The sequence below is a fragment of the Wasmannia auropunctata genome, unplaced genomic scaffold (genome assembly GCF_000956235.1).
Source record: "Wasmannia auropunctata unplaced genomic scaffold, wasmannia.A_1.0 LD334579.1, whole genome shotgun sequence".
Lineage (NCBI taxonomy): Eukaryota > Metazoa > Arthropoda > Insecta > Hymenoptera > Formicidae > Wasmannia > Wasmannia auropunctata.
In genome coordinates this window covers 167,370-180,900 of record NW_012028311.1, presented here as the reverse complement: position 1 = coordinate 180,900, position 13,531 = coordinate 167,370, and the positions used below count along the sequence as shown (strand labels likewise).

General features: G+C 48.8%; 1 protein-coding gene across 1 annotated transcript in view; it reads left to right on the top strand.

Annotated features, from left to right (window-relative positions):
* Positions 1-4,992: 4,992 nt before the first annotated feature.
* Positions 4,993-13,531, top strand: part of LOC105458178 (nuclear hormone receptor FTZ-F1) — a 25,517-nt gene continuing 16,978 nt past the window's right edge. Inside the window, exons 1-2 of the mRNA XM_011703295.1 lie at positions 4,993-5,542; positions 5,672-6,154. Coding sequence (XP_011701597.1) covers positions 4,993-5,542; positions 5,672-6,154 — 1,033 coding nt within the window. The remainder of the gene's footprint in view (positions 5,543-5,671; positions 6,155-13,531) is intronic.

Sequence of the window (13,531 nt, the reverse complement as noted above, 5' to 3'; positions counted from 1 at the left end):
CAGACTGTTCTTCGAGTATGATAAACGTTAACGTAAAACGTCGTCACACGGCACAACACTTTGCAGTCATTACATACAAAAAGGTTTACAGTGTCTACCGTTAAAACGAAATGTACGATGTTACGAAAATTTCTTAACGACACACTCGCCTTTTGTGTGTGTGTGTACGTGTATGGGGGGGTGGGAGGGTAGATGGCACTTCGAAAAAAAAACTTCCTATTGACGAATATCCACGTTATGTGTTTATTCTTTTTCGTGGTATTTTCTGACAGAGTAAACGGTCGGGAGGGGGAAGGGCGGATATGCGTGTTTCGTAACGAGCTCTTTTTCTGGAATTAACATTTTTACTGTTTTCGGACTATGGTTGCGGCGCATGCTTCACCCACATCCCTCGCTTCTACGAGCACCGCTACCCGACTCCCGCTATACGCAAATCCTTATCGAGCTTTCTATATAAACGCTTTCGTGTGGCTTTCGTGTGCTGTTTGCGGCATGGAAACGCGGGCGAGCGCAGAGGCCCAAATCGGGGTATGTGTTTCGAACGCCCGATAGTTATCATAAGAATGGCCGTATTATGGAATCGACGTCGGGAGACATGTTTGTTCTCCGGAGTCCATTTCTCTCGTAATACTCCTGTATAGGCAATGTTGTTACGTATTCTCGGATGCTGCCGAAAGCGACGACCTCTCGTAAATTTTCTGTTCTGTTCTGGGCGACGCGACAGATTCTCGAACGCGATAAATCCTGATGCGTGTATATAAATTCTAGGATCAAGTTTTACAAATAAGCGATACAGACGCGAGACGTACTCCTAATCGCGAAACCTGGTGCACCCGATGCGATGACAACGATGATGACAACACGCTTGCGATAGCTCAGCAAGGCGTGCATTCATGTATGCAGGCGCGCGCGAATCGCGCGTTTTCGTTGTACGTGCGCGTGTACGTGTGTGCGTTTGTACGTATATGTACGCGTTGTTACAGCAGAAACGCTTGCTCCGTCATTCGTACGGGAAGGAGTGCGAGAGCGAGAGTCGACGAGTGAATAAATGAGTCGGACGCGGGGGAAGGGAGGGGAATGGGGAGGGGCGTGCGAGGAAGAGAGAAAGTGAGAGTGAGCGCGGCGCGGCGGGAGGGAGGAGAGAGACTGGCCAGAAAGAGAGAAAGAGGCATCGCGGCTTTCCACGCTGGAGGTACGAGTACGCCTGTACGTACGGAGAGGTAGGAAGGCGCGCGGGGGACGTTGTTAAGGGGCGGAGGGGGGGGGGAGGGAGGCGAAAGAAAGACAGGCACGCACATCGGCGGAGGAAGACGAAACGCGCAAGGCAGGATAAGGACAGGGTCCGCGAGAGAGAGAGAGAGAGAGAAAGAGAGACACAGAGAGCGAGAAAAAGAAACGACGACGACGACGACGACGGCGGCGATGAGGAGGGCGAGGGGCGGAAAGAGGATGTGAGGGAGCGAGAGGAGCGACGGGTGGACGAGAGAGACGAAGCGAGACGCGGGCGGGGAGGGTGACGGAGACGGAGCGCGGTGTACGTAACGAGAGGGAGCGAGTCGCGGCTGCGTCATGTTCTCAACGAACTGGGTCAGTAGGTCTCCCCACCGCGCTCCGCGCCGCACATCCACCGCCGTATACACGTACGCGCGCGTACATATCCGTACACATACACAGGCGTGGGGCGCGCGCGCGCTGGTGCTTGTCTCTCTCGGGGAGTGCCAACGGCGTTGCTGTTGACCCAGCCGCCGCCGCGGCTTGTTGTATACGTGTCTCGTGTCCGCGAACGCTTACCCGCGGCCGCGCTTCTACCTGACGATATTATATTCGTGGCGGCACTTTATCGTGCACTTTGAAAGCAAGAGTCGCTTCTCTCCGCGCGAGCAGTCGCGAGCGCGCGCGCGCTCGCGCGCGCATTCATTCGTTTATGCTTCATGCTCCCCGTTTTCTTTCCCCTCGTCCCAGAGTCTCCCGCGAGCGGATCCCCGCGCGCCTCGCCTCGAGACGCGGGGAGAGGCCGAAAAAAGATTCGGTCCTACCCGATATGTTCGCGGAATGCGTCTTACGTCACTCGCAGGACCGGTCGCTTTCTCGGTTTTGCCGGCGAGATACCGTGAGAGCTCTTTTTTTTTCTCGTTCGCATATATACATATATATGTATATATATATATATATATATATATATATATACATATAGCGGTTGATAGAGTTTTATATACTATATACAATACGTTTCCAAAATTCATCTCCGCCACGCGGAGAATTCGACTCCGATCCTGGACCGGATACGAGACGACGCGTGTTCGTCGCCGCGTAACGAAATTTGCGACGAGAGGGAACGACGACGAGGCAGGCGAGTGTTGTGGAGTTGTGAGTCGAGCGACGGGCAAAGCGGAGCCGCGGCGGCGACCGACGCTCGCGCGCGCGCGCGTTCGCGGACAATATTTCTCCGGCCGACATAGACCTGGTTCCGTAAGTAGGTCATCCCCCGCCACAGGTCGCGCAACCTCCTTCTCGCCGTCTCCCTCCGGCCGCCCCTCTCCCTCCCCCGTCCCCCTCCACCGGTACCTTCGACCGCGGCAATACCGCCCGTCCGCGTCCGTCTCCTCGCCGCCGCGACCGCGTGCTACTCGCTTCCCCCCCTCCCCGCCCCCCTCTGTCTCTCTCTCTCTCCCGCCCGGCCGTCCGTACGGACCTCTCAGGCGGCACCTCCACACCGCGTCGGATACCTGGCCGCGCGCGGTGGCATGCGCTGCTGAATCACTTTCACTTATGCCGTGCGCTGTGTTGGTTATACTCCGCGCGCGCCGCGTGTCTCGCTCGCACCGCCCGTGTCGTTAACTCTCTCTCTCGTTTCCTCCTTCTCGTCGCCTCACGGCGTCTCGCTGCCCGTCGGTAAAGGGACACGCGCGCCTTCTCTCCTCTATACCCACCGAAACACCGAAGGAGCCTGACAGTAGTGCGCGCCTCGGCACCGTTCTCCGTGGCACAGTTTCGCTCAATTTTCCGACCGTCCGCGCGGCTGCCGTCGCCGTCGTCGTCGTCGTCGTCGTCGTCGGCGACGTCGTCTTCGTCTACGTTTGTGGTAAATAAAAAAAAAAACGTCGATCTCGCCGTCACGTGTGAACGAACGTGTGTCGACGGCTCCGGTTTTTCGGAAGTGCGCCCGCTGGCAGTAACGTGTAATCGGCCGCGCGTTATCGTGAGACGAGAGTGATCGCGGCGTGAGAAGCCGATAGCAGCAGCGGCAGCGACAGCAGGCGTCGTCATCGTCGTCATCACCGTCAATCCGGCATACCCGGACGACGCGCCCCAGGGAAACGACGTAGGCCGTCGTGGGCCGTCCTCATCGTCGTCGTCGTCGTCGTCGTCGTCGTCGTTGACGACGTTGTTACCACCGCGCGCTCGCGGCGATACGTCACGTATGCCGTGTCTCGCAAAGGCGGCCTCCCCGACGGTCTCTACCTACCTACTCCATGTGCCGACGGTAGGGCAGCGGAGGGGAGGGGGGCGGGCCCTTCGGGAAAGCAACGAGCCGAGAGGACAACTAGTTGTACGCAGATAGGCGAGCTGTCAAGTCACTCCGGTCGGCTCTGAATCCCAGAGTCTCTCTTTCGTTGATCGCGCGCTCGTCCGCTCGCTCGCTCGCTCGCCGGTACATTAGTCATCCGAAATTTACAGTGTGTGCTCGGGTGCGCGCTCGCGCGCGCTCGCTCTCTTTCGCGCCTTCCTCCATTTGCGCGATAATACAATCGCGATTACGCGTCACACGTAAACCACCCGTGCGTGCCCGTGTTTGTTGACAGTCGCGCATCTCCCCGTACCGTGGTGTGTATATATATATTATATATATATATATATACACACAGGCATCCACTGCTCGTGTCATCGCTGTCGCATGTGCGTCGCCCGTCCATCTGTCTTCTTCATCTGCAGTGGTGGTGCACGCCGGACGTACGGCATGCGGATGGACGTATTATTCACCGTGCAACGCGAGCCTCGTCGTCCGCATCGTGCACGGCGATAAAGTTGGATTACAGTGCGGAGACCCAGGAGAGGAAACGACGAAGCTTGAAAAGGGGGCACCTTGGTTGCGCTTTGCCGCTCGGCTGCTCCGTTTCGACAGTGGCGAGTGTTCGCGCGCGTGCGGATACATTCGACGATCGGCTATCATCATGCCTCGGACGTAGTCCCGACCGACGTCGACGCTTTGGTGTATCCCGCGTATATACGTTTGTTGTTTGGTGTGCGCGATGGTTTTTCTCAATAAACGTGTGTAATCCGTGTGAGAGAGAGAGAGAGAGAGAGAGAGAGAGAGAGAGAGAGAGAGAAAGCGTGATATCGATATATATTATTACTCGTGTCATCACACAGGGAAACCAAAATTCGAGTGCATGTTCCCGCCTCTCATACGCGCGGAGGAACTCGTTTCCTCCTCACTACGAGTTTGTGCCGGCATCTTCTTTGTTGACGTGTCGACGTCATCGTTACCAGCGTCGACCGCGGGCGCGACGTCAGCGCGGGTGCGCCAGGTTGTGTTTTGCGAAACACTAAACTTATCGCGGCGCCAGCCGTTGTCCTCTCGCCACGGGGATCACGCGATCTCGCTAAATAGACCGGGAACAATGTCCCGCGAACGTGACGAACTGAACGGAACAGACAGACGTGAATACACCGAGATATATATACCGATATTATAATTTATTAACGCCCCGAAGGAGAATCAGCCCGATCGTCGTACGTGACTGATAAAACTCGTATAGCGTGCCCAGAACTTCGGATTCGAGAAACATTATTGGAAAAGCAAGCGAGGAAAACAGGAACGGAGTACGAAATATTATAAAAGGAACTGTTCTGTGTATCGCCGCGTCGGTTGCATCCGAGAGGGTAGGGACAGGGGAAGGGGGGGGAGCGGCTTAAATAGCCCCGTTTCATATATGTGCCGATACGCGAGCACGTCCGTCCGTCGTGCGGTGCTTCTCGCGCATGGGTGATATGTTATTGGAGATGGAGCAACATTCGGGCATGATATCCCTGAGCATGTCGCCGTTCCACCTGAGTCCGCAGGGCAGTCCGCAGGCCGCCGGCCAGCAGCCCTCGCAGCAACAGCCGCAGCCGCACTACGGCTCGTCGGCGTACAGTAGTTGCGCGCAGAGCTCGCCATCGCCCATGTGCCATCAGCCGCAGTCCCAAACGCAACAACAGCAGCAGCAGCAGCAGCAGCAACAACAACAACAAATGTCCGCGCACAATCAGGCGGCACAGTCGCAGGGTATGTCGAGTTTCGAAGCCGCCTTCTTCGATTCCGCCTCGCTCGAGGACCATCGGTGTCCCATGTGCGGCCACAAGAACATGTCCGGCTATCAGTGCGGTCTGCAGAGTCCGTTCTGCGAGAGCTGCAAGAATGTGTTCAAGCGCAACGGTTCGCCGTGCAGCAACAAAAAGGTCTACACGTGTCTCTTCTCGCAAACGAGTGGCGGCGGCGGCGGCGGTGGCAACGGCGGTGGCGGCAATGCGAGTAACGGGGGTGGCGGCGGCGGCGGCAGCGGCAATAACTGCGGCACTTCCTCGCCGCTCGAGGTCTGCAACAAGAAGGTGTACACGTGTCTGTTCCCGCCAACAGGAGCCGGAAGCGGTAACGGAGCCTGCGGCGGCACGTCCACCAGTCTAGAAGGTAACGGCGGCGGAGGCGGTTACACCGGCGGCGGCGGCGGTGGCGGCGGCAACGGCGGCGGCACTGTCGGAGGTGGTGGTCCAGGCGCGGCCAACGCCACGGTCAGCGGCGGACCGGCCACCGCCGCGGGAAGTGGCAACGTCGCCGCCGGTGCGGTGCCGACCGGCGGCGGTACCCTCTGCCACCCCGGATTGGGCCAGGTCGGCGTCGTGACCGGCTCGATACCGTGCCCGTCCGATTTCCCGGACACCAAGGACATCGTCATCGAGGAGCTGTGCCCCGTATGCGGCGACAAGGTGTCCGGTTATCACTACGGTTTACTCACGTGCGAGTCCTGTAAGGGATTCTTCAAGCGCACCGTCCAGAACAAGAAGGTCTACACGTGCGTCGCTGAGAGGTCCTGTCACATCGACAAGACGCAGCGGAAACGGTGTCCCTACTGCCGCTTTCAGAAGTGCCTCGAGGTCGGCATGAAGCTCGAAGGTGAGTCCTTTTTGCACTTATTCAGCGATTATTATAGGGATATTATTTTGGAGACACTTTGAGCGAACGATCGGAACAACGAAATAATAAGAAGGTAATTTCATTTAAAGCTTTTACCGACGCTCCGCTTCGTGAGCGAATTGGAATGTCAACGGAATATTTTGTTTGCAAAATATGTTCGTTGTTTGTTCATTCGCTTGGGGTAAATCCGTTTTTCGGTATGGAAATGCGAACTGATGTAAAGTACCAAAGAGATAATTTTGAAAAGAAAATATCTGTATTCAAAATATGTGGCATAATTATATTACAAACGTTACTATAAGAGAGAAAGATTCAATCAGTAATGGAAAGAAAAAATCAGGAGCAAAAAATCATTTCTCTAATTGCTTCAAGGACAGACACGAAAAACGTTTGTGTAGCATCTAGCATTTTTAACGTTTTGCATATCCAATATGCTAGTGATAAACGTTGCTCGATGCCACAATACATAATTTGCGAAACGTCTAAACCGGTAATTTTCGAATTTATGCCAGATATATTCGATAGAATTAGAATCGGAGGCGTAATCAAAATTTATTGCGGAGAAAATATATACGAGCTCTTAGTGCCATTAAAAAGTCTTCCTCCGATAAAAAGCAAGCGCGAAAGGAAGAGAAGGAAAAAGGATTATTTTTCTGCAATCTCTTTTTTTGGATATCGTTTTTAATAGCAGAAGTTGTTGAACAAGTTTATACTGAAATAATCTACATATCTTACAAAATAAATAAATGGCGCGATCGGTAGCTAATTATAAAAATGGCAAAATATATTCCATTTAATAATACCGGCACATATTTAGATATAAAAAACAAAAAGTTTTTCAACAACTGAATCAATTCAATTGAATTACACGGGAAGTGAATATAGATTTGTGACTCGTTATGTAGATAGCATCTCGTGAGAGAATTTTATCGACGGATGTTGGTGATAAAAAAAAACATGTTTTTATGTGCATACGCTCAGTTGAAGGAACCTAAGATCAATGCACGTGAAATACACAGTTGAAGGAAAAAACAAAGAATATTTCAATTTTCTAATTTTCACGTTTAAATAACGTTATCAATGTTATATAACAAAGGAATACAAACGTAAAAAGAACGATGGCATTAATTCCGATCAATAAATTGTGCGAAGGTTATCGTCTGAATCGCGATATTCGATAACATTGTAACGTTAATGTGCCTCACCATATAACTGATAACGAGCTAATAATAGGCATAACAATGCACATCGGCATAACGTCGTTGAACCGTTTCTTTTAAAAAGTTTCTCGCTGAAAATCTGAAAGTCTTATTCTAGAGGTACGTTTATAAATGTAAATATCCACGCGCGTATGTACATCAAATCCACGCCTATTTCCGTGTACAGTTTTGCACCGCACACATTCTGCGGAGGCACTCGAGGCACAAGTGTTTTCCTTTTTTTCGTTGTCGCCGTTATAAAAAGATGTATATGAATATCCAATTCCGCGCGCGCGCGCGAGCGCGCGAGTATATACGTAATCGCGCGTAATGTATCGATCGCATCGCGCGCGCGTCGCCTCATTTCAATAATTTCTCATTTTACTTTCACCAGGCGTGAGCCACGTTTTCCCGCCAACAGTGGTCCGGTGTCACCGGCGTTATTATCATGTTTTATGTTATCTCCCGTCGAATATCTCCGCGCGCGGACGCGCACGCGCTCGTGCCGCCAACCGCACGTCAAGAGCCGTTTACGCGCGTGTTCGGTTGTCGTCGTCGTCGTCGTCGTCGTCGTCATCGTCGTCGACGTCCGTTCGTCCGTCCGTCCGTCATCGTCGGCCGGACTCGGTTCTCGTCAGCGCGACGCTCGGGCGTTTTCGCGCACCACGCTCGTACGAACTTAACCTTATTACACGCCGTGGAAGCGATTAACCGAGTCTCTGCACACACCGCGTGCTCCCTTTCGCCGTTTTAAAGCTCGGGGAATGCGCGCGCGACAACGGCAAGCGCGACAGTACGTACCTCTTATAGCCGCGAATCGATCGCGCGCGCGCCTCTTCCTCGCGTCGCGATATTCGAGCGTCGTCGTCGTCGCCGCGGAGCGGAGAGAAGCGGTCGTTACTACATCGCCGGACAAACGAAATTACGTCACGGCACGGCACTAGTAACACAATTACGCGCCATTATCTACGCGCTTACGTTCGACCCCGTTTAAACTCCTGCGCCAACAATTTCTTTTTAATTAGCAGAGACGCGGCTTTGTGAACTTCGGTAAACCTATAGCGTTCGCGGGGCGATGTATAAATTATGCCGTGATAATTTTACGTAAGGAAATATTCTGTATTATACATGAGAGACTGTCCCTCTTTCTCCCTTGTTATTAAATTAACACAACATCTGGCGGCAGCCACTTGATAATTTCTTCGTTTCTAATTATATCTTAATATCAAGATTAACTTATTAATACCGAGCCGGGGTCGTGTATGTATTCACGCGCGCACACGTATACAAACGCGCGCGCACGTATAGACGTGTAATGAAATTAAATTGAATCGAGTTTATAAACAGGCTAGTCCGATCGATGCTCCAATTTCGGCGCTTTCCGCCGCTCGCTCGCTCGCGATTGCGTCGCATTCGTCAAGACGCCGTGGAGGTTCGAGAGACAGAAGGCAGAAATGCCGCCGAGAAACGGAGTTTGGTCCGCAGCCATCTAATGCAATCCGAGTAACTGGGTCTAGGCCCTCAAGGCCCAACGATTAAGCGAATCTCGAAACAGCGTCTGTTGCAATTGCCGTCTTTGCACACCGTTTTCCACGGCGCGTTCCTACGACGGCAAACGGAGGGAGATTGCTTAACGCGGAAAGTTTCCAGAGTGCTTGCGAGTGTTTACGAAAGGAAAGGGGGAGGGGGGGGATTCTTTTACCTTTACGTTGCGTCTCTTACCAAGTTTGCAAAAGAATGAGGAAAAAAAAATTCCGCACCGACGAAATTCGCGATGGAAATGCGCTCCGATAATATGCGCACGCGAAAAAAAAAACGAGAAAGGCGCTGCCGCGCCTATCTATACGAAAAATAATTAAGTTGAATTGTGAACGAGAAAGAGAGCGAGGGGTAGAGGAGGGAGGAGGGAGTATCGATAAAATCGTAAATTCTCCCCCCTCCCCCTCTCTCTCTCTCTGTCGATCATTCGATACGAAGTATATCATTAAGTGATAATATCTGTCATAATCGCGACCGGACGCTGCCATTTCGTCGCTGCAAAACGTAAGGAGCACAGAGTTAATGGTTATTGTCTGTCGTATCGTCGCTATATGACATTTTCGACGTTTCACTCTCTCGCGCGTCGCGCTTATTCGCCACGGCGCTAAATTATTGTATATTCCTACGCACTCGTCGCCGAAAGCGGCGTTGTTCCGACACGCTGTGTTTCGATTAATCATCGTGCGCGATTTTGAATCGCGCACCAGCGCACTTTCTCGAATAATTTACGACGAAATCGTGCGAATTCGATTCGTTCGCCGATTTGCCCGCCGCCCGCCGCCGCTGCACTTGTATATGCGAAAGAAAGAAAAACGCGACGAGGCGCGAAAAGAGCTGGCTGGCGAGCACACTTGTTGGTAATCGCGCGCGATAACACCTGTCAAAGATCCGCAGCAAGCTCGTCGTTTTCAACGACGCGTGAATAAAGGCTCGTTTCGCTATAAAACGTGCAGTTCCGCGCCTATACGGCTTTGTAAGCGATTTAAAAACTATTCTGCCACAGCGGTGAACCCGTCGGACGAGGTGAGGTGATTTCCGGAGCGCGTTAAAAGAAATATACAGGTTATTAACAATAATTTATTGTTCGTGATAACTAATTAACTCTATCTTTTTCAAGTAATTATATATTTTAATAAAAACTCGCCTAATAGTAATAAAAACGTATTTTAGTGATTAACATAAACTTAATTAATTATTTATTAAATGTGCGGTTGTTCTTGGAAAAAGAAGGATCAACTACCTTTTATTTCTATTTCATGTTCAGCGTGAAATAAATTAAAATTTCTCATTTATTTAATTAAAATTTGATAATTGATGATAATAAAATCTTCAATTTTTATTTAATAAAAATATCATATTTAATCATATTTGTTATTATTGCGAAAAATCAATTGCTTCCTATTTCTATTTTGCATTAGTATGAAATAAATTAAAATTGCTCATCTATTAAATTATTTAATAATTTAACGATAAATAAGATCTTCAATTTTTATTTCCTAGTAATAATATCATATTTGTTTAATTATTGTGATTGATTGATATATTACAATTGGGGTAATATATTCGCAGCTCTTTGCTCGTGTATGTGGGAAATTCTTAAATGTGGCAAGGACGAAATTCCTTGCTCTCGATATCATTGAACGCGTCGCGAAACGTGGCGCAGTTTTGCGCAATTTACAAGCACCGGCCGTATGTATGCGCAATAAAGTGTCAACGCTCAGGTTTCAGGTTTCGCAGGTGCGAACAATTTGTCCGACGGTTAAGTAAATGAACTTATCTATTTTTATATGATGAGAATGCCGCTTTAAATTTTCGTCAGATAGTTCACATGTATGTAAATATCCGTGTGCAGAATTCTCTGACTTGCGCCTTGCGAGAACTGACAGTTGTTTAGATCTTTCTTGAGTCGCGGCAACGAATAATCTTCACCGATTATACAGCAAAAAAAAAATCCGGAGGATACGTTCGATATTTATTATTGACGCGTAATGCGCGCTTCGCGCTGTTTCGACGGAACCGGCGTTGAATATATTGAGCCATCCAAGCACGTATACATGCGCAACTAATATTGTGATAAGACTTGGCTTAACGCGCGGGCAAGGCGGTCGTAGGCGCACGCCTTATCAAAATTACGTTCAAATAGCGGCGACGCGTAAAGAAAAAAAAAAAAGCTTTCGACAGAGCGAGCATGAAATGCGTGGTTTTGACATCGTCGTTAGGTGTATTTTACGCGGTAAAACGTCAAAAATTCGAGGAGCGTCGAATTTTAGGAATATAAGATTTTTAGAAATTTCCTGAATATTGCAATGGAATATCGTCTACAATAATGCAATACGATGCAAACTAGGATAATCTGGTAGAAATAACAGCGACAAAATTGTAAAGTGGTCTCCACATTTGTTCCTTGTTCGACCGACTTCTCGAAAGAATAATGCTGCTGTCTATCTCTCTCTCTTTCTCCCTCTCGTCATGCAATTCGCCGATCGTTTCTGCCAGCAATATGTTTAACGTTACAATTTATCGTCACTAGCTTCATTATTACCGGAGTAATTTCAGTATAATGACTCATATTCAAAACGATAATAACTATCTATATAAATATACGTCGATATGCCTGATGCCGGAAGAGAAGCATGCGTATAGTCAAGTACGCACGTCAAAGAAATTACGCCGTTTTTACGTCGGGGGGCGGAGGGGAGGGAGAGTGTCTTAAAGCGGGATAGTATTTCACGATCGTCGTTTGCAGCCGCGGGAACGCCTTCCGTACCCGTGTACTACGACGTGTGCAACACGTACGAGCGAAAGACTCGTTAATCCTTTGGCAGAGCGTAATAAGCATATATACGTACGTATGTACGGACAGCAAATTTGTCTCGGGGATCGGTAGAAAGAGAGAGAGAGAGAGAGAGAGAGAGAGAGGAGGGGAAAAAAGCTGTAATTTCCGTTCGCAAGAAAAACAATGAAATTCTCTTCCGTCTTGAATCCGCAGTCGCGAGAGTTCATCTCGCGCGACGAACGCATCGTCGTCGTTACGAAGAGTTATTGCATTATCAACACACCGCTAGAATGTAAGCCCCCTCGAGCAACGAATCTAGACTCTCTTTGTTTACGATTGGCTGTGTAAAGGGGAGCCCCGTCGCGTAGCCGGGCTAACTGCAAAGTGCACGTGCACGTCGGGACGCGGCCGGCAACATGATGTGTCGCGATTTCGCTCGGTGGCAACAATTTTATTCCCCGGTTCGTACGAACGTGTCTATATATAGAAAATGAGGAGGTCGAAACTTCTTGAGGCGCGCGTCCATGGGAACTTTTTAACCTTTTGCTCCGGCTCGCGATACACAAAAAAATTAATTTAAATGTAGAATTGAGAGAGACGTTTGCAGTCAGATTTTGATTTCGAGTACAAAATTTCCCTTTCTCTTGAGTTAAGGAAAGTGCCTCAATTTATTCTGTAGTTAACAAGTATAGGTATACATGTATGTGTGAGCGTCTGTGGATTCGCAAAAGTCTAAATGACTCTGCGGATCTGAATCGAAAGCGTCACAATCGTTTGTAAAGCCTCTATCGAACTACTGGTTGGCCGATTCAGGTATCCGGTTGTCGGTTGTATTTCAGCCAATCACGATTTCCGGACTACCAACCGAGTACCTTACTCAGGTGACCAATAGTCTAACATGGGCTTAAAAAATGTACGCAACGCGCCGCCTCCTAAATTTTAACGAAACATAGTAAGTTTTTCTGGAAAAAGTCTCCTCCCTGCCACACACAAATGGTTTTGATATGTTGCCTCTTTGTTGATATTTCAGTTTTGAGTCAAGTGTAAAATTTTATAATTTCTGTGTAATTTAACACAGTCAAAAGTGATCGACAAGAAAAAAAGTTTTACAAAAGAATGACTTTATGTATAAACGTGTAACAAAAAATACGAAGCAGTTGTAAAATTTATTATCTCCAGTTTTCGATGTAATATTTAACTCTTGAATATGTTTTCGTTTTCGAATTTAAACTACAAACAACGGAAACACAAAAATATTCTCCTTTGTTTTATAAACTTAACAAAATTGTTAAAGATTTGTACGAAAATTCTTTGTTATACTTGAGGCTCCATTTAAAGGCATGCTCATTATTCTTTCTGAAACATCGATAAACTTTTGCCGGAAGTAGGGCGTTACAATAGATAGAAGCCGCTTCTTGCGACATACTGTGTGACATCATTCTTTTTTTTTTTTTGATACATTGGCTTCAATTCTTTGAAAAGAGGACAGACCACCATTCGGATTCGGCTTCTATGATCGTGACTACGGACAAAAGCAAATTTATCTTTCCAGCACCCTTATTAGAGTTTCGACTTGTAATCACTCGCGCCTCGCATTGCGCAATTAAGAAGTGTAGAAATTTGTGGTAGGACGCGCTTTCTTATGTGTGTCCACATAATGCCCACAGGTGAAAGTCTTTCGAATCCGGCGGTTTCTATTAGACTGCCGAAATGTATTTTCTCCGACAACGACGGGCGGTGAAATTAGAAATTATGGATTTAAATATGCGAGCTTTTATTTCTTTTTAAGGAAATCAAGCGTGAACGTGATAGAAAATGCTTTCTGCGGTTTGGTGATTTATG